Source organism: Thamnophis sirtalis, unplaced genomic scaffold (assembly GCF_051295495.1).
Source record: "Thamnophis sirtalis isolate CommonGarterSnake01/CBP01778 unplaced genomic scaffold, rThaSir2_p1.2 scaffold_1, whole genome shotgun sequence".
In the NCBI taxonomy this organism is placed as follows: Eukaryota; Metazoa; Chordata; class Lepidosauria; order Squamata; family Natricidae; genus Thamnophis; species Thamnophis sirtalis.
In genome coordinates, this window is record NW_028261381.1 from 164,847,596 (window position 1) to 164,866,473 (window position 18,878).

The 18,878-nt window shown below is 41.0% G+C and overlaps 1 protein-coding gene across 2 annotated transcripts in view; it reads left to right on the top strand.

Moving 5' to 3' along the window:
• The window catches only part of NFIC (nuclear factor I C), a 191,133-nt gene that overhangs the window by 128,253 nt on the left and 44,002 nt on the right, over window positions 1-18,878 (top strand). For both annotated transcript variants that reach the window (XM_087702686.1, XM_087702683.1), the window contains exons 3-5: window positions 15,486-15,560; window positions 16,788-16,862; window positions 18,135-18,258. In XM_087702686.1, the coding sequence (XP_087558812.1) occupies window positions 15,486-15,560; window positions 16,788-16,862; window positions 18,135-18,258 (274 nt within the window). The remainder of the gene's footprint in view (window positions 1-15,485; window positions 15,561-16,787; window positions 16,863-18,134; window positions 18,259-18,878) is intronic.

The window sequence follows — 18,878 nt, forward strand, 5'->3', positions numbered from 1 at the left end:
GTGCAGTTCCTGATCTTTTATTTACATGGTACTATAGGTTTTTATTTTTAGTATTTTCTTTATTTTTTATATGTATCTTGGAATTATGGTAATAGAGCTACCAGATACTGTAAACAGATAAATAAATGGAGGGAGGGAGGGAGGAAGGAAGGAAGGAAGGAAGGAAGGCCTGTTTAAAAAAGTGAAATTGTTAGATGACTGAATGTAAAAACCCTTTAACCAATTTTTAAAAAAAAGAGCAATTACTTTTTTAGAATTAAAATAATTAGGTATTTACTACAACTGCAGAGGAAAAGTATTGCAAAGCACATATTGTCCATCTGGAAGTAATATTTCCTAAGATGGAACCAATTGTGAAGTCCTATTATCTTTTTTAAAAAAAACCTTTTTTCTTCAGCGTTATGGAGGTGGAGATTGCTCTTCTGTGTCAGTATAGAGCTTGGAGTGCAACACTGTTAAACTCCGTGGGATTTACCTCTAAATAATAGTGTCACTAATGAGTTACTTAATCAGTGGATTTAAAATTAGATTCCTCGACTATATATGGGAAATTGTCCCGAAGGAGTCTGTAGTTAGATTCTTTTTGGCTTGGTTAAGAAAAAAAGGTTCTCACTATGAATTGTCTGGGAGAGAGAAGAAAAAATAGATTATATTAGTAGTGGTAATAATAATAATAAAAGTAATGATAATATATTCAAACAGACAAGCACCTGCCACATAACTATAGGTGGTATTCAGCTGGTTGGGACAGGTCAGACAAACTGGTAGCAGAAATTTTGAGTAGTTCAGAGAACTAGATTTGGAATCCCACCACTGCACATAACAGCCCACACAACAATTGTGAATAAGAAATAAATAAATATACATATACATACACACACACACACACACACACACACACATATATATTTAGAGTTACAACCCCCGGTATGCCCAAATATGGGAGGAAGATCACTACTTCCATTCTCTGTCCTTCGGCTCGTCACAAGAGACCATCCAGACAAATACAACATATATATATGTGTGTGTGTGTGTGTGTGTGTGTGTGTGTGTGTTTATTTGTGCTGATAAATAAATAAAAAAGTAAAAATCTAATATATATATATATATATATATATATATATATATATATATATATATATATATATATATATATATATAATATATACATACACACACACACACACACACACACACACACATATACATATACACACACACATACATACATACACACACATATATATATATATATACATACATACATACATACATACTTACTTACATACATACATATTTGGTAGTGGATGTGGCAAAACCTGGAGATGACAGAAGAGACGAGAAAGAACTGGAGAAGATAATAAAATACAAATAGAAATTGAATGACTGTGGCAAAAGAAAGCAAAGGTGTTACCAATAGTCATAGGCGCCTTGAGTGCAATCCCCAAACATGCCTCTTGAGCACCATCGGCATTGACAAAATCACCATCAGTCAATTTCAAAAAGCAGCTTTAGTTAGGACCGCTGACAACAATAAACACCATCAGACATCCACATCTGCCTGTCCCACATCCATGGGAAGGACTTGGTAGGCAGACCAAAATGCCAAATCCAGTCTGAAACATCTGGCTGACTGCAATGAAATAGATAATAAGCATACCCAGAATATCTATGTGGTTGCTAAGCGTCGACAACGATTTGATGGCATGTTATCATAATCCACAACTGAAAAAAGAGTGCTCTTTTAAACAAAAGCGAAACTATAATTTTAACCCTAAAGGACTAATAAACTCGGGAGGTGCAATAGTGCCCTGATAATGTCCATTGCTATTTCTCCTCGTAAATCCCTCAGAGCTATTTTGATGAGGGTGTGTTGTTTCAAGGGAATTTCTGGTGAGATGGGCTGCAAGGACTGAGAGTCAGATGCTGCTGTATATGGACGGGTGGGAGATCCTGCAAACAGGTATGCCAAGACTTGGGCATTTTTTTTCCCTTCCACTGGTTTCGGAGAGCTTTTCAGACCTTTTGAATTTAAACTATTTTAAACCTCTTACGGAGATGGCAACCCATTTTTCCTATTTCCTGCCTAAAAATGACTGCAGTCCCACGGCTGACTTGGCACCATTTGATCAGAGGGGACTCTGGGGCTTTCAGGCTGCAGATTGCCCACCCCTCCAAAAAGGGGGGGGGGAAAGGCAGTTGCCAGGATGAACACCTGCTCTCTGTGCACTCGTCCACCTTTTCCTGCTGCCACTGAAGGTTGGCATATGGACTCCTTCAGCTTTATTCCAGCCAAAAAGGGGTGGTGAGTTTTAGGAGGGAAAGAGCATCACAGCGACGTTGAGGGAATTTAGCAAGAGGCGGTTGTCCTAGTGTGGAAATAAAAGGCGGGGAAATTTTGCTCATGTGCTCGGTTTTAAATTCTGTGTATAATGCTGCTTTGTATACAATTAATGTACAAATGATAGGAGGGAGTGAAGTCCTGCCTCAGATCCTTTATAGAGATCATCCTCAACTTACAACCATTTATTTAGTGATTGTTCTAAATTACACTGAAAAAAAGTGACTTATGGCCGTTTTTCAGGTTTACAATCGTTGCAGCATTGTCATGGTCACGTGATCAAAATTCGGGCACTTGGCAACTGGTTCATATTTATTTCTGGGTCATGTGATCATCGTTTGTAACCTTCCCAGCCAGCTTCCAACAAGCAAAGTCAATAAGGGAAGGTAGATTTGCTTAACGGCCACATGATTCAAGTAACAACTGCAGCTTAACAACCATTTAAAGACAGCATCAGCACCATAAAACCAACCAGCCAAATATCTGTCAACTCCCAAACAGCTTTTGTCCCAAACAGCTTCGTGAAACCCCTGCCTTCCACATACATACAGGTTGTCCTTGATTTATGGCCATAATTGGGCCTGCAATTTTCATTGCTAAGCAAAGTGATTCTTAAATGAGTCGTCCTAGATTTTACAGTCTTTTTTTGCCAAGGTTGTTAAGTGAATCGCATAGTCCTTAAGTAAATTCAGCTTCTCTTATTGACTTTGCTTGCTGGAAGCCAGGTAGGAAAGCTGCAAATGGAGTTCACATGGCTTTGAGATGCTGCACTGGTCATAAGTGCGAGGACCCCTCGTAAGTTCATTTTTCAGTGCCATTGTAACTTTGAACAGTCGCTAAACAACTGGTTGTAAGTAGAGGATTACATGACCTTCAACCTTGGTATCTTTCAGATATGAGGATTTCAACACCCAGAATCCCCCAGTTGGCCATGAAATCCACATGTTTTACAATTAGCAAGATCCACAGTGATTTTCTTTTCTTTTTTTAAAAGGACATTTAGAGACTTTGGGTTATTAAGACTGGCCCTGTGGATAAGGATATGTTACAGTAACCATAGTTTTTATTAGGAATGATGCAGAAGGAACATTTAACTTTTTATATTTATTTATTTGCTGCATTAACATCCCACATTTGCTCATTCAACATAGGCTTGGGGCCTTGCTTTGTTCTGTCCTTAAAATAACTTGCCCAATGTCACCTAATGATCTCTGTGATCAAGGGGGAACAAATTAAAACTTGACCTTTCCAGGAAATGCAAACTTGAGTACTTTATGGAACCCTCTTGTATTAACAAATCAGAGTTTAAATCAGCACCTGATTTAAGGCATAGATGATAAGCTTAGTAATGGACATCATTTCTGAGAGTGTGCACACAAAGAATCTGGCAGCTTAGTAGAGAGACTACTATCCCTGTAATATTGCAGACAGTGAAGGATTAAGAGGGTTTTAATGAATAAATTGAACATCTGTGTTGTCCAATGCTTCTTTCTGTATCAATCTAATGAGGACAGGATGATTATTTCAAACAGCAGGGACACCGTAGCAAGATGTTGGTGGTAGATAAGATCCATCTTTGTAATTGGTGGAATATTTATAGAGACTGGCTACTTTTGGAGTTGTATGTTTGTGAGATTATGATTATATATATATATATATATATATATATATATATATATATATATATATATATATATATATATATATATATATATATATATATATATATATATATATATATATATACATACACACACACACACACACACACACACACACACATACATACATACATACATACAGTGTGTGTGTTTGTGAATGTGTGTATGCTTCTCATTTGAGCAAGACAGCTGAAATTTGGGACGGGCACGGTTTAAAACAAGCTGCTTATTAGTCTCTAAACGGAACATATATTCATGTGATTTTTCTTGAAGCGGGTGATATGAAATATGTTTTAGATTAAGAGTTCTTTTTGCTTGTTAGAAAAGCGGAATTTGCTGCATACAGCCCAGGAAACCTATTTAGATTAATTCTTATGTCAGAAACAAAAATGTGACTGTCAATCATTAGAAGCACTGATCCTGCAGATATAATGAAAATAATATTTTAATATATCTCGATCTATCTCTCACCTGCCCTTGGCTTTTATAATATATGATCAAGAAGGTTTATCAGGAACTTACCAGCCGCCTACACTTTAATTCCCCAGGATCTATCTGGCAATCATAATTTGCAAAGGTAGCATTAATCCCAGGCACTGTGCCGAAAATTATTTTTACAGGCCTTCTAGATAGTTTGTCTTGCTACTCCTGTATAATTGATTGGGGGGATGGGGGGGGGGAGACAGAATGATTTTACTTTCTTCTGTCTCCTTTTATTCCAATTTTGAATCTGTAGTTCAAACCAGAACCTTTTTAGTTCCTTTACCTTGTCTCCTTAATGTCCCTTTCTCACAGGCATGTTCAGATTAATTCATTTTACACATTTTTATTCATTCATTCATTCATTCATTTATTAGATTTGTATGCTGCCCTTCTTATAAATGAAAAGCCAGTAAAACATTACACAATAAATAACAATAATAATAGCATGCAATGAACCGTAATAATTTATAATTAAAAGATGGGGAGGAAGAGAGTAAGATGCACATTGGAAGAAGTGGGGGTGGGTGGGTCTTCTCTTAATCTAATAGCCACCCCCAGAGTGAAACACTCCCGTTTGGGGTGCAGGAGGTAATACTAAAAACAATATTTTATTAAACTTATATGTCACTCTTCTCTCAGTGACTCAGGACAACTCACAACCATCAAACAAAGGAATTACAATGAAATCAATATAACAGAAAAGATGAAGATAAAATGTTTAGTAAATGTATGTTTCCTTCCGTGCAGCTGCGCTGTATAGTATGGCATGAAAGTGATACAGAAGAATGAAGGGTAAATATATGTATTTTTGTGTGTGTGTGTGTGTGTGTGTGCATTACTCTTTCAAGCTACCCTGCAACATGTGCTAATAATACATATGTCAACATGGAGGGTTCATGCCTAATGCACATGATGTTACTGGCCTCTTACTCATTTGTGGGTAACAGAAATAAATAAATGTGTGATCCTGTCAATTTTTTTGCCCATAGAAGATTTTCTCTAATCAAAGCTTGTACCCTGATCCTTAAATTGAAAATCTTCAATTCCTGGCTTACGGTATAACTCTTTTGCACCAACCCCAAAACTAGACTGCGTGTTACGGCTGATTTCCATTGTGAACAATTTTCTGAGAATCGAGTTGGCGAGAAAGTTGCTTTGTGGGGGAAAAAAGAGAGAAAAACTTTTGCAAATAGCAGTAGGAGAAAGGAGGAGGAAGCCACTTTGTGAGCCTGAGCAAAAATGTGCCTGTTGTGTGCACTGAAGTACATTTACAGGGAAGTTTTCCTTGCCTTTTTTTTCCTCTCTAATCCATTCCTGCAGGCTTTCCAGTTTCTCTTTTGAGCTCAGACAACTCACTCTCATTTCTCAGACACTTCTGGGAGGTGGGCTTTCCTCCTTTGCCAAAGATAGTGGCTCCGTGCTAAATTTAAAAATAAAAAGAATAAGGAGGGAAGATTCTCGCCACCCCTGCCCTGGCACCCTTTCCTCTCTTTGGCTGCTATTCCGCTTTTCTGCAGGACAGCTGGAGAAATTCACGGCACTTTTTCAAAAAGATGGCTGCCAAGAGGGGAAGGAGGGAAAAATAAACTTTTTGAAGCAAGAGAGGCGGCACATATAATTGTGCTTTTCTGCCTTCAAAATGGCTGCCGGGGAATGGAAGTCTGCGTGGAGAGGGGAAATTGGAGAAAAGGAGCAGGCGGGGAAGGTTGGGGGGCCTGGAGAGAATTTATTTAAAAAACAAAACAAAACCAGCTTGCAAGAGCCAAAATTCCACTTAAGTAAACAGCCTGTGAACTGCATGTTCTTTTCTTTTCTGGTGCATTCTGTTGCAAAGTTTGCGTTTTTCTTCCCATCTCGCTTCTTTCTTTTTTTCTCTCCTCCTCTTGTTTCTGTTTAAAAACAATTATTGATTTCCAACTTGCTGTGGACACGAAAAGATTGGATTGCAAAATGTGGGGCGGGGGGGGGGGCAGAAAAACAGAGAATATTATGCACTTATTGCTTTAAAAATGCTTTTGGTTACTTCAACTGGATGCCTTATTTATTTGTTTGCTTATTTATGTCAGGATCAGTGGAAAGCCAAGTTTTTTCGGGAGGGGGGGGGAGTTTTTTCAAGTTGTGGGGAAAATTAAATGGGGTGTATGTGTGTGTAGGGGATGTGTTCCCCCCCCCCAGCCTTGATATAACAAGCACATTTTTTTTTTTAAACTATGTGCATATGTATTGGTGGGAGCAATACATATCTGAAGGAAGATTTTCAGAGAGTTTTCATTTTTCCTGCAAGCCTCAAGGCTCAATTTGACTGCTTCCCGCACTGGGAACCTTAACTCGGCACAAAATGGCCGCATTGGGGAAAGACTGGCATGTGGGGGGCACACAAAATGGCCGCGCCTGCTTAGTGACATGAACTGGGGAGGTGCTGCCTGAAATTCTTCTCTAAGATCATCCTCATTCGGTGGGTTTTAATGATCATCCCCCCCCCCCCCCGTCCAAATGAAATGAAGGACAAATTTCTTCGGCACGCACACCTCCCCTCTTTTGCGTGATGGGGTGGTCTGACCGACAGCCAGCTCTTTGCAGCACGGCAAAAAAGTGTGCTTCAAAATTCCTCTTTTGGAGCCCTGTGCAAGAGGGGGAATGTGGAAATGCCGCCAGGCTGATTGGCAAGGCTGTAGCTTCTTGTTTTGACTGGGGTGACTCGGTTTGGAAGATCGGGCAGAGGCAGCCGAGTGAAATGCCAACGGCCGAGCTGGCAGCAGGGAGAGAGGGAGCAATGGCCGTGCAAGGGACAGGAGGGAGGGTGTGTGTGTGTGTGTGTGTGTGATAGAGAAAGATGGCAGGGGAAAAGTATTTGGCATGCAGATACCTGGCTTGAGCCCAGTTTCTGCAGCCAAGTATCAGCTCGGATAAAGGAAAATAGTGGGCCAGACTTTAAAGGACGGGGGAGAACAGCCGCCATGGCTAAGCTAGGCCTTTTTGGCTGGCTGAAGAACCTGGGACTCCTTTGCCTCAACAACATTTTTGAACCACCTGTTTTATTTTTTTTATATAAAAAGAAAAAAAAACAACACAAATGCACCAAAGGATTTTGCAGGGAGAAGCTGATAGGAGGCATATTTGGCAACTCCAGGATTGGATTTGTGTTTTCATACACAATGGTGTGTGCTTCAGTGGATAGGCGAGGAATTAATTCCTACAAATAGTATAAGGCAAAACGACTTTTCAGTTGCTGAGGCAATGCAATTTTTTTTAAAAAAAAAATGAGGTCCAGCCAATACAAAATTGCTGTCTAGTAATCTACTTTCCCCCTTCTTGATCTTCCTTCCTTCCTTTAAATTTCGAGACCTACCTGTTCGCCAATAACTATAAGCAGCTTGTAATTAAAGCAAAAGAACAATACAGTAGTACATTAAAACTACAAATAAACATGGTCGTTTTGACCTTTCAAGTAGAAAGGTTTTTTGTGTTTGTATCACATTTCTTATTGCGTTAAATTTTTAAACTGAGCCGTCCAACCATCTTAAACAAGGACAACCCTAAACAAATAAAATCTGAAAATGAAACTGCCTTCCTAGACCTTGAAAGGTGGAGAGCCTGCAATAAAATGATCTGAACTACTTAAATTAAAATTTAGCACGGAAAAGAAAAAAATATTAATGTTGTTTTGGTCTCAAAGTCAATGGAGAAGAGTTGCAATCCAACAGAAAAGATGAAGAACTCACTGGCCTTGGCGGTTGAAAACTGAGAGTCACCATGGTTCTCTGCCATTTTTACATGGACAACATTGAGAAACTATAATCCCCTAAAACAAACATTACCCTCCAATTTTTTTCTTTAAAAACAGCATTATTTGCCCATCTGGCATTTTCTAGAGGTGCTGGATTATAATATCCATCACCCCCAAGAGGTAGCAAATAATACTGTAGATGCGTGCATTTTTCTATCTGTCTTCCAGGCTTATCCATCATTTTTAAAAAAAGCAGTTCTTTTTATTCCTGGACCTAAGCAGACCCCATTAACTTTCTAAGAGGCATTTTATGCCCCCATCCACCCCTATCGTATGAAATTCTACATCAGAAATCAGGCTGATTGATATCAGGATCCTAAGACAAAGATTTGAAGCACAGAATTTCCTCTTCTGCACATATTGTCTCCTGCCCCATGACTTATCCATGACAGGTAGTCTAGCAAAGTAGTACCCCTGCCTTTCAATACTAATGCATCACTCTTGCCCAAGTAAAATTGTAAAATTTGAGGGACCGTCTCATCCTACTGGGATTGGCTCGTCCTATCCGTGTTGGCAAAGGAATACTGCTGCAGTCCTTTCAGCCTGAACCGGGTGGATCCAAGAGAAGGGCCTTCTCTGCTATCGCACCTGTCCCCTGGAACATTTTGCCCCCCCCTCCCCAGAATTAGGTTGGCCCCAATCTTCCCAACCTTCAGTATGAGCCTAAAGACTTGGCTGCTCCAGTTGGCTTAGGGCTCCAATGGGGAAGCATTACAGTGGATGTGGTTGAAAACAGATCCCACGTGTCGTTTCCAACACACACACACACCCTTCATCCTGCTTTCCCAATTTTTTAATTGGACTGCAGTGTTTGGCTTTAGGATTAACATATCTGTGTTTTTAGTTTATATAGTTTTTATATTTTATTATTTTAATCTAGCCCAGAGTTACCTTGAGGTAAGATGAGCAGCTTATAAACTAATTAACTAACATACATAGACACACACATACATAATCTGCTGAAGAATGTAGGGGTGGTGTGAGTATCATGGTACTGGTCAACATTTTAATTACCTATAGGGTTGCTGAGATCCTATCACATTATTGCTAACTGTAGTAACATGTCCCACCCTATCCACACCAGTAGGAAGAGTTTAGAAACGGGTGGCAGTGGGTCCTGCTTGGCCCCTGCAGCTGTTCAAGAAAATTGATGCCCTTGGTTGGGCCGCTGGCAGCTAGTTTGGATGGGAATTTCAGAAGTATTGCTAACAGCAAAGGAATGCTTCATGCGTTACTCATGCAAATAGGGAAATAGGGGTGTAAGGGAGCTCCCTTCGTTTTGCTTCCTCTGTGTCGAACATAATTTAGAAAATTGGGAGGTTCCTTGTATAGTACAGTGTTCCAAATGGTCACATCACTATGGGAAGCATTTTCCAAATCATGATATCGGTAGTTCTCAACGTACGACCACAATTGAGCCCAAAATTTCTGCTGTTAAGTGAGTTTTGCCCTTTTTTACGACCTTTCTTGCTGTAGATGTTAAATGAATCACTGCAGGTGTTAAGCTGCTTAACATGGCTGTTAAGTGATTCTGGGTTTGCCATTGACTTTGCTTGCCAGAAGGTCCCAAAAGGTGAGTCAGCTGCATCTGTATTTTGATCACATGACCATGGGGATGCTACAGTGGTCGTAAGTATGAAAAATGATCATAGTCACTTTTTTCAGTGCCATTGTAACTTTAAACAGGTCACTAAACGAATTATTTGAAGTCAATGACTATCTGAATATTGCTACAATACAGTTTTTCAGTAATTTCTCCTCTAATTTTGGGATCAAGGGATTGTTATCCTTCTTTGCTTTACTTATTTTATCCAAGCTTATTGTTTATGGTCTTGCTTTTAGCATTTGCTTATCTCTTGCTTGATTGGTTGTTTAGTGCTTCTTTTAAGATCTCGCTTTTACATCACTACTGTATAATGTTTATAGATTTCCATACTAAGGGATTTAAGTGGGTTTTCAATCATGCTTGGCTATTTTTTCAGAGTCTTATGTACAACACTGTTGTTGTTGTTGTTGTTGTTGTTGTTTTCTGGCCAAGAAGAGCCCTATGACGTTATTGTGGATGGGGCAAAGCAGAAAACAATGAAAAAGTAAACAGTCGGACAAGGAGTCCCCTCCTAAACTACATTAAAAGACTGATTTGTCTTTATAAATTGAGAAAAAAGGGCTGCTGAATTTTTGTGGTGCAATGAGAAGAACTCTAAAAGCTACCATGAGGCTCATCAGTGACATAAGTCAGATAGCCCTCATTTAGCAACTGCCTTGTATAACAACCTTCGCAGTTATGATGGTGATGGGAAAAAAATATTTTTGACCAGTCCTTGCATTTACAATATTTGCAGGTCAGCAAAGCCAAGGAAAACTGAAGTAAAATTATAAGCACATAATAATTTCACTTAATGACTGCTTCACAAAATGCACATGGCTGGTCCCAATTTTCATCACTAAACAAGGAATATTTTAATTTACAATTCACTAACTATATTTTTATCCAACTCTTCATGTAATATATTGGTATAATTCTCTGGTCATTGTGCACACTTATCTCTTACTGGGTGGTGTACCTTTTACCTCCCCCCCCCCACTTCACAACTGAATTGTGATATTCCTGTTAGTATTTGGCAAATATGCAAGTCTATACAGGTAGTCCTCGACTTACAACACAGTTCATTTAGTGACTGCTCAAAGTCAAGATGGCACTGAAAAAAGTGACTTATAACTGTTTTTCACATTTATGACGGTTGCAGCATCCCATGGTCACATGACCAAAATTTGAACACTGGGCAATTGGCTCATATTTATGATGATTGTAGCATCCTGGGGTCATATGGTCACCTTTTGCAACCTTCTGACAAGCAAAGATGTTGGGGAAGCCAAATTCACTTAACCATGTTACTAACTTAACAACTTCAGTGATTCACTTAACAACTATGGCAAGTAAGTCATAAAATGAGCAAAACCCACTTAACAACTGCTTAGCAACAGAAATTTGGGGCTCAATTGTGGTCATAAGTTGAGGACCACCTGTTCAGGGGTGATATTCTGCCAGTTTGCCCCAGTTCAGGAGAACCGTTGGCGGCGGCGGGAGGCTCCGCCCACACGTCATCACGGATGCTCTGCGCATGCGCAGAGAGTTCTGCGCATGCGCACGCACTCCCAGCTCCGAACCGGTAGCGAAAGTAAGAGAAAGCCGTTACTGCCACCTCTGCAGGTAGAATGACTTTGCTGTTATTGTGCTCTATGCAGATCATAAGAATAGTAATAAAACAAGTGCTGGAATCTTGGGGAAATTGGCTGCGTCAGGTGAAATGGAGCAGCTCAAGCATCTCTCTCACTTCACACACACACACACACACACACACACACACACACACACACACACACACACACTTTGGGGAGGGGGAATAATAAAAAGACACTTTAAAATGTTCCTGGCTGCATCAAGGATATTCAGGGACGTGTGGATTCTAGCCAAGGGTTGCTGCATAGGAAAGTGAAGGATGCGTATGCGTGTGTGTGTGTGTGTGTTTGTGCTATGGAAAGAAAGTAAAAAGAGGCTCGATTGAAAGGAGGAGGTGGTGGGTTGGCTAATCCAGGATGCTAGTAGGAACCTATAGTGCTGACCTCAGCGTCTGCACCGACTGCCCAAAGAGCTTGATTATTTTTAGATAAGATGAAAAGCAGAGAGAGAGAGAGAACGAGGAGTTCTGGGATGCAGCCCATGTGAGGCGTGAGTTGTATTTCTGATGAGGGAAGGGGAAGCAGGAGGTGGGAAGGGTGGAAGAGAGGAGGGTTTTGTTTCAGTGGCCTTCGCTCCTGCTGTCTGCACAAAGTCCCTCTGGCTCTTTCCTCAAGTCAAGAGGTCCAGGCCTTGCCTTTGATTCCGCACTGGTCACGTTCAAAGGAACTTCCAGAGTTATCTAATCACCTCCCCTTAGTTTAAGCCTGCCAATTTCTGGGTGGTTTTGAAAAAAGGTCATTATCTTTTGATGGTATGATCCCGGGCATCAGCATTTCTTCCCTCTGTTTAAAAAAAAAGTTCTTAAAAACAGAGAGCGAAAAGGGCACCTGACTGTGTGCAAAGTGCATCTCCTTTGAGAAGGGAAGTAGCTGGACGTGGTAAGATGAGGACCTCTGCAAGAATGATGCAGTGTGATTGCTGCTGGATTAGGAGGAGAATTTATGCTTTTCATTCAGAAGGCGGCATGCCAACCTTGGTGACTTTAAGATGTGTGGACTTCAACTCCCAGCATTCCCCAGTCAGCATGTCACTCAGTTGCTACCATCTGAGTAACCAGCAAGTTTCAAACTTACAAGAAGCTCTATTTTGTCCTTTACTACAGTGTTCGGATCTACCATCTAAATCTTGCTGCAAAACAATAGCTCAGATAGCAGACTACCATTCGTTTAGTGGCCGTTCAAAGTTACAATGGCATTGAAAAAAGATTTATGACCGTTTTTCACACAATTGTGACGGCATCCCCTTGGTCACATGATTAAAATTCATCCATTTGATAATTGGCATGTATCTATGACAGTTGCACTGTTCTGGGATCATGAGATCACCATTCTCCTGTGCGCTGCTTGGAGAGTCCAAGCATGGGTTAAATTCTGTCTATCTGGCCAAGGACTGAATTGGAATTTCTTTGGCCACACCTCCTAGCTCCCACTGTGTCTAGTTTTTCAATTCAGTCTAGCCCAGTTGTGCGTATCCAAAGAAACTCCAGCAGTTTTGGTCAGGTAGAAGAGAATTTCTTTATTTTTCTTGGTTACTTGTACTTTTTTTTGTCTGAAATTGTTTCATTTTCACTGTCTGCCGGCTTCTGACAAGCAAAGTCAAGGGGGAATCCCGATTTGCTTAATGACCACATGATTTACTTAACTACCACATGATTTACTTAACAACTGGAGTGATTCCCTTAACAATTGTGGCAAAAAAAGCTCATAAACTAGGATGAAACTCAGTTAACAACCGCCTTGCTTACCAATGGTCATTGTGGTCATATGTTGAGGACTACATGTATGGGGATTTTTACACAGCCACACTGATCCCTCTATGAACCCTGCATTTATTCTCTTAACAGCTTCCAATTGTACTCTCACCCCAGCCCTAATAACAAGGGCCAGTTACAAGTTGCTCTCCCTTTAGCCACACGTAGAAGTATGCTAAAAAAAATGGCCAACCCCTCATCTCTTATCATTTTTTTCACCATCCATTATGCTTTGGAGAGGGGGCCTTGGGGGAGGGCAAGAGGCAGAAACCACTCCAAAATCGCTGGCGTGCAGTTATGAGAATTTTATGGCATTTTGGAAGCATTGCAGTGTGGAATAGGAAAAGGAGCCACGGAACTAGGGAGGCGATCCCAAGTGGGAGTTTCTACCAACTCTATGGAATTTGGGAGTATCAAAATTCAAAATGGAAGCCCTGCGATTTGAGATTTCAGGCTGGGATGCCCCTACAAAAATCAACTCAGCTGCTGAAGGGTGACGCTAGGAACAGTGGGAGATGGCACAGCTCCAGGAACCGTGCCCAAAGCGCCCCGTGGAATTTGAGCATTCGGAAAAAGAATCTCGTGAGTGCGATCAGAACCGAAGATCCCATACAAATTCCTTTACACAAAAATTATTTTCTGGTGTCTCTCTCCCTCCTGCCCTCTTTGCAAGCTCCAGTTCTTGCATTCCTTTTCAGCAACTTGATTTCTCTGGAAAAGGATTCTCGGATGTCGCGGCTCTTGAAAGGAGAGTCAGAAATTTTGTTGCTGCCCCATTTCAAATTACTTTGAGACCCAACAGAATTTATCTCTACCCAACCTTGTAGGACGAAGAGCCTAATACAGCCTAAGACCATCCCATGCGTTCCCCATCTCTTAAGGGGGAAGGACTGCATCAATGGGCAATGTTTATTTTATCATGCTCAAATAGATGGCATGGGGTTAGGATCCTCAGTGGCATCACATGCCTGGCTTTAGTGGCGCCAACAGAGTTCTGAGGTCAGGTGTTGCCTGCGTGGCTGAGAGCTGGGGAAGGGAAGGGAGGCCGAGGAGGGAGACATTTCATCTGCATTGGCGGCTCGTTAATCACCCACCCGGGCTGCGAAGTGAGTGCTGTCAAGGGAGGGCTGATTATGGGGAGGAGGGCAGCCATTACTGCAAAAATTACATTACTCCAAGCACCCATTAGTGTTTGGCGGTTGCCGTAGCAACCTGGTAGGGCCTGGACTTGTGGTTGGCCTCTGTTCATCTTTACCTTGATGAAGGAAGACTGAGGGTCTTCGCAAAGGTTGCTGCCAAGAGGTGCGTTTAGTGGCCTGAGGTGACCCAGCCACTGACCTTCCTTTGCCATCACACAGAGAAGAAGGGCTTGACCCCAAAGCACTAGGGGACAGGGCAAGAAGTGATGGGTGGAAGCTTGTCAAAGAGAGATCCCAGGTGGAAGTAAGGAGAAATTTTCTGACAGAACAATTAATGGAATAGATTGTCTCCTGGAGTTATGGGTACTCCATCACTAGAGATTTTCAAAAATGGACTAGTCAACCACTTGACCAGGAGTTGGGCTAGAAGATCTCCCAAGGTCTCTTCCAACCAGTGGTGAAATTCAAAAAAAAAAAAATACTACCAGTTTGGTGGGCATGGCTTGGTGGGCATGGTGTCGCTTCATGGCAGGGGAAGGATACTGCAAAATCTCCATTCCCTCCCCACTCTGGGGCCAGGCAGAGGTGACATTTGCCAGTTCTCCAAACTACTCAAAATTTCCGCTACTGGTTCTCCAGAACCTGTCAGAACTGCTGGATTTCTCCCCTGTTGACAGCCCTATGATTCTGCGTTCTGTGTTTTAAGTCAAAGTGTCTAATATTAAAATCCCACAAGTTACATGAGAATTACCAGGCAGAAGACCCGACCCCCTCCCCAACTTTACACAAACCTTTTTTCCCTTACAGCAAAAATATAATATTAAAACTAAGCCTTGAATGCATGTTCTTGCCTCCCAAACTTAGTGGCCACCTGAAAAAGCCACCTCGCTTTGTCTAAAGACATTCTGACATTGTGTTTTGTTCAGCCAGCCCTGGATGCTACTCTAAACTTCTTGGTTATAGAAAGCAACTTTTGAAAGGAAAAAAACAACAACCCAAAACCAAAAAGAAGAGAAATGTTTTTTGTGTAGACCCCGGTTGTGTAGAGCTGTAAAATGTAATGCACGATTCTTTTCTTTTCAGATTCAGATCAAAGCAGCAGTCCCAGGACGGGAATCGGTTCTGACCAGGAGGATAGTAAACCCATAATCATGCTGGGTGAGCAACAGCAAAAAAAAGACAGAGGAAAGGTGTGGGTGAATGTATGAAGGTGTCGGTCTGTGGTTCCCTGGATCTGCAGTACAAATCCTGAAAGAATTAGGTGGTATTCTGGAAGTGACTGCTGGAAGGATGGATTCTTTCAAGGGTTAATCCAATCAGGAAATGAATTACCGTATTTTTCAGAGTATAAAATGCACCAAAAAAACGAGAGTGAAAATCTGGGTGCATCTTATACACTGAATACAGCATTTTTGGCCTCCCAAAACCTCACCCCCTTCACAAAAATGGCCGTGCAGGGGATTTGGGAGGCCTGCAAAGTACTCCTGGGGGCTGGGGAGGGCAGAAATGAGTGAAAAATGGGCCATTTTTTACTTGTTTTTGCCCCCCGCCCCCCGGAGCACACCACAAGCCTCCTAAAGTCTATGCATGCCCTTTTTAAAAAAAATCACCTCTTCAAAATCTCGGTGCATCTTATACTCCGAAAAATACAGTAATAATGGAGAAGCACATCAAGGCAGGCTTAGAAATAGGATTGGTTTGGAGTCCCAGTTCTGTTTCTTCCCACCTTCTCAATTTAGTAAAAAACAAACAAACAAACCCCAAAACCCTGGTTTATTCTAAACCAAATCAGACTCCACCACAGCCTTGAGGATAACATGGGAATTAACTTCCTCAACCAGCCTCGGTCAGCAAATCTCTAAATCTGTGTTTCTCAACTTTGACAACTTTTCAGATGATCAGACAAATGAGAAAAACCTATCAATAAAGCCAATCATGTCACTGTTAAATACATCAGTAAAAAAATAAATGAGTTTCAGAAGGGGACTGACGGCCAGCTTGTAAAGATCACTTCAATTCGGTACTTTTTATATAAAGGTCTTCTTCAACTTCATGCAGTTCAAATCATTATTCCATCATCCAAAACTGACATAGCCAGTGGCTGCTATATAATATTAAATTATTTTAGGATCAAACCTCTTTGGCTGGCTGCTTTCATAGGCACTTATTCTTTCTGGTCTAAAAAAAACCAGATAAATGATAAATGGGAGAAAAGAGTTTAAAAAGTATCCAGTCTGGAATATTTAGGATTATATGCTAATTATCTGATTTATAGTATAAGAAGTTTGTCTAAGTCAAAACCTGACACTGAAAACATTGAACAATTCAGGGGGAAAAACTGATTATTGTAGCAGTTTCTGAATGAGTCCAAAATCTCTTTTGCAGATGCAGCAGATTTTCAAGAGAATTTTGTTACGTCAGGTGTGTTCAGTGTCACAGAACTTATCCAAGTTTCCCGGAGTGAGTAGCTTGTATCCTTATTAGTTTTTCCCCCCTATTTAATTCTCATGTAAGTTATGTTATATTGTTTGAAATGCAGGTATGAGTAAGATTTGCTAATTTTTCCCACTGTTTATATAATCCATTCTTTTTCCTTACTGTAAACATTAACAGGTTTCTACTAAAAATTATAGTATTTTTACTTTTAATATTTATTTCCTAGCTAGTGGGAAAAGTCATCTGTTGGTTCAGACAGGGCTACCATCAAGCTGGCTATGCTATTGAAATTTTGCCCTATAGATTGTTGGGTTCTGGATGAGAGGAAACAAGCTGAATCTGAACCCGGGCAAGATGGAGTTACTTTCAGGCACACAAATCCAGGAGCCAGGATAGAGTTCAAGAGCATTGTGAATTTATTCCATGCAATCTATAGACAAGAATCTGGTGTCTATGGAGATTCTCAATCATCTAGGTTCATGGTTGTCCCAAAAGTGTTTTTTTCCAAAAGACTTTCTTGGGTTTTTTTTTCTTTGAAAACGTTTCGCTTCTCATCTAAGAAGCTTCTTCAGTTCTAACTGTTACATACAAGCATAATACATACGTCTGTGTGTGTGTGTGTGTGTGTGTGTGTGTGTGTGTGTGTTTGTACCTATATCTATATATGCACAATAGAACCTCTGGTCACAAACACTTCTGACCATGACCAAATCGGGTTCCAAATTCACATTTTTTTTTGTTTTGTTTTTACAGCCAATTTCCCCTTCTGCTCCATTTTCTTTTTGTAAGTGCCAAATTTCCAAAATTAGGTTCGGGTCATGACCAAATCAGGTTGCAACCAAAGTTATGGAGTGGATTATGGTTGTGACCAGAGGTTCTACAAGTGTGTGTGTGTGTGTGTGTGTGTGTATGTGTAGTGCATATTTATAGATACTGAATAGTTATTTCACTATATCACGTCACTTCACACTATAATCCATTGTTTCTATTGACCACTTTAAGATGGGTGGACTTCAACTCCCAGAATTCCCCACATCCACCTGACAGTCTAATTCAGTGTTCTCAACCACTTTAAGATGTATGGACTTCACAACACTCAAAATTCCCCAGCCCAGTTGTATTGGCTCGGGAATTCTGGGAGTTGAAGTCCACACATCTTGAAGTTGCCATAGTTGAGAAACAGTGCCATCATCTCTGATGATGAAAGCAGAGAATTCCATCCCGCATCGTTGTTTTATGAATCGTTCATTATCCCTTCCTACTATTGATGGTTCTTCTCCCTCTGGTCATTCACAGCACCAGTGGTGACAGGCACAGGTCCAAATTTCTCTTTGGGAGAGTTGCAAGGGCACTTAGCATACGACCTGAATCCCTCAAGTACAGGGATGAGGCGGACGCTCCCCAGCACTTCCTCCAGTGGGTAAGTCTACCCTTGTCCTCTTGCTCTCCCTCCCTCCCACCCTCTGTATGTGTTAAAATAGCTCTCTTTCTCTGTGTGTGTGTTTATGGAATAAAACTTTTACCCCACTGAGTATGCAACAGATAGCAATAGCACTTAGACTTATATACCGCTTCAAAGTGCTTTACAGCCCTCTCTACGCAGTTTACAAAATCAGCCTATTGCCCCTAACAATGTGGGTCCTCATTTGACCCACCTCAGAAGGATGGAAGGCTGAGTCAACCTTGAGCCGGTGGGCCTTGAACTGCCAAACTGCTGGCAGTCAGCAGAAGTAGCCTGTAGTACTGCACTCTAACCACTGCACCACCATGGCTCATAACTTAATGGCTGGAATTGGAAGGATGCCAGGTCACACAAAATTAGGTGATATCCAGAAGGGGGTCTTCAAGAATTAGGATTTTTATCCAGCCATTCCTTGCAACTAGAAATTATTTTCTAGTTACAGATACTTCGCGACTTACGACCACAATTGAGCCCAAAATTTCTGTTGATAAGCGAGACAATTGTTAAGTGAGTTTTGCCCAACTTTCTTGCCACAGTTGTTAAATGAATCGCTGCAGTTGTTAAGTTAGTGACCCGGT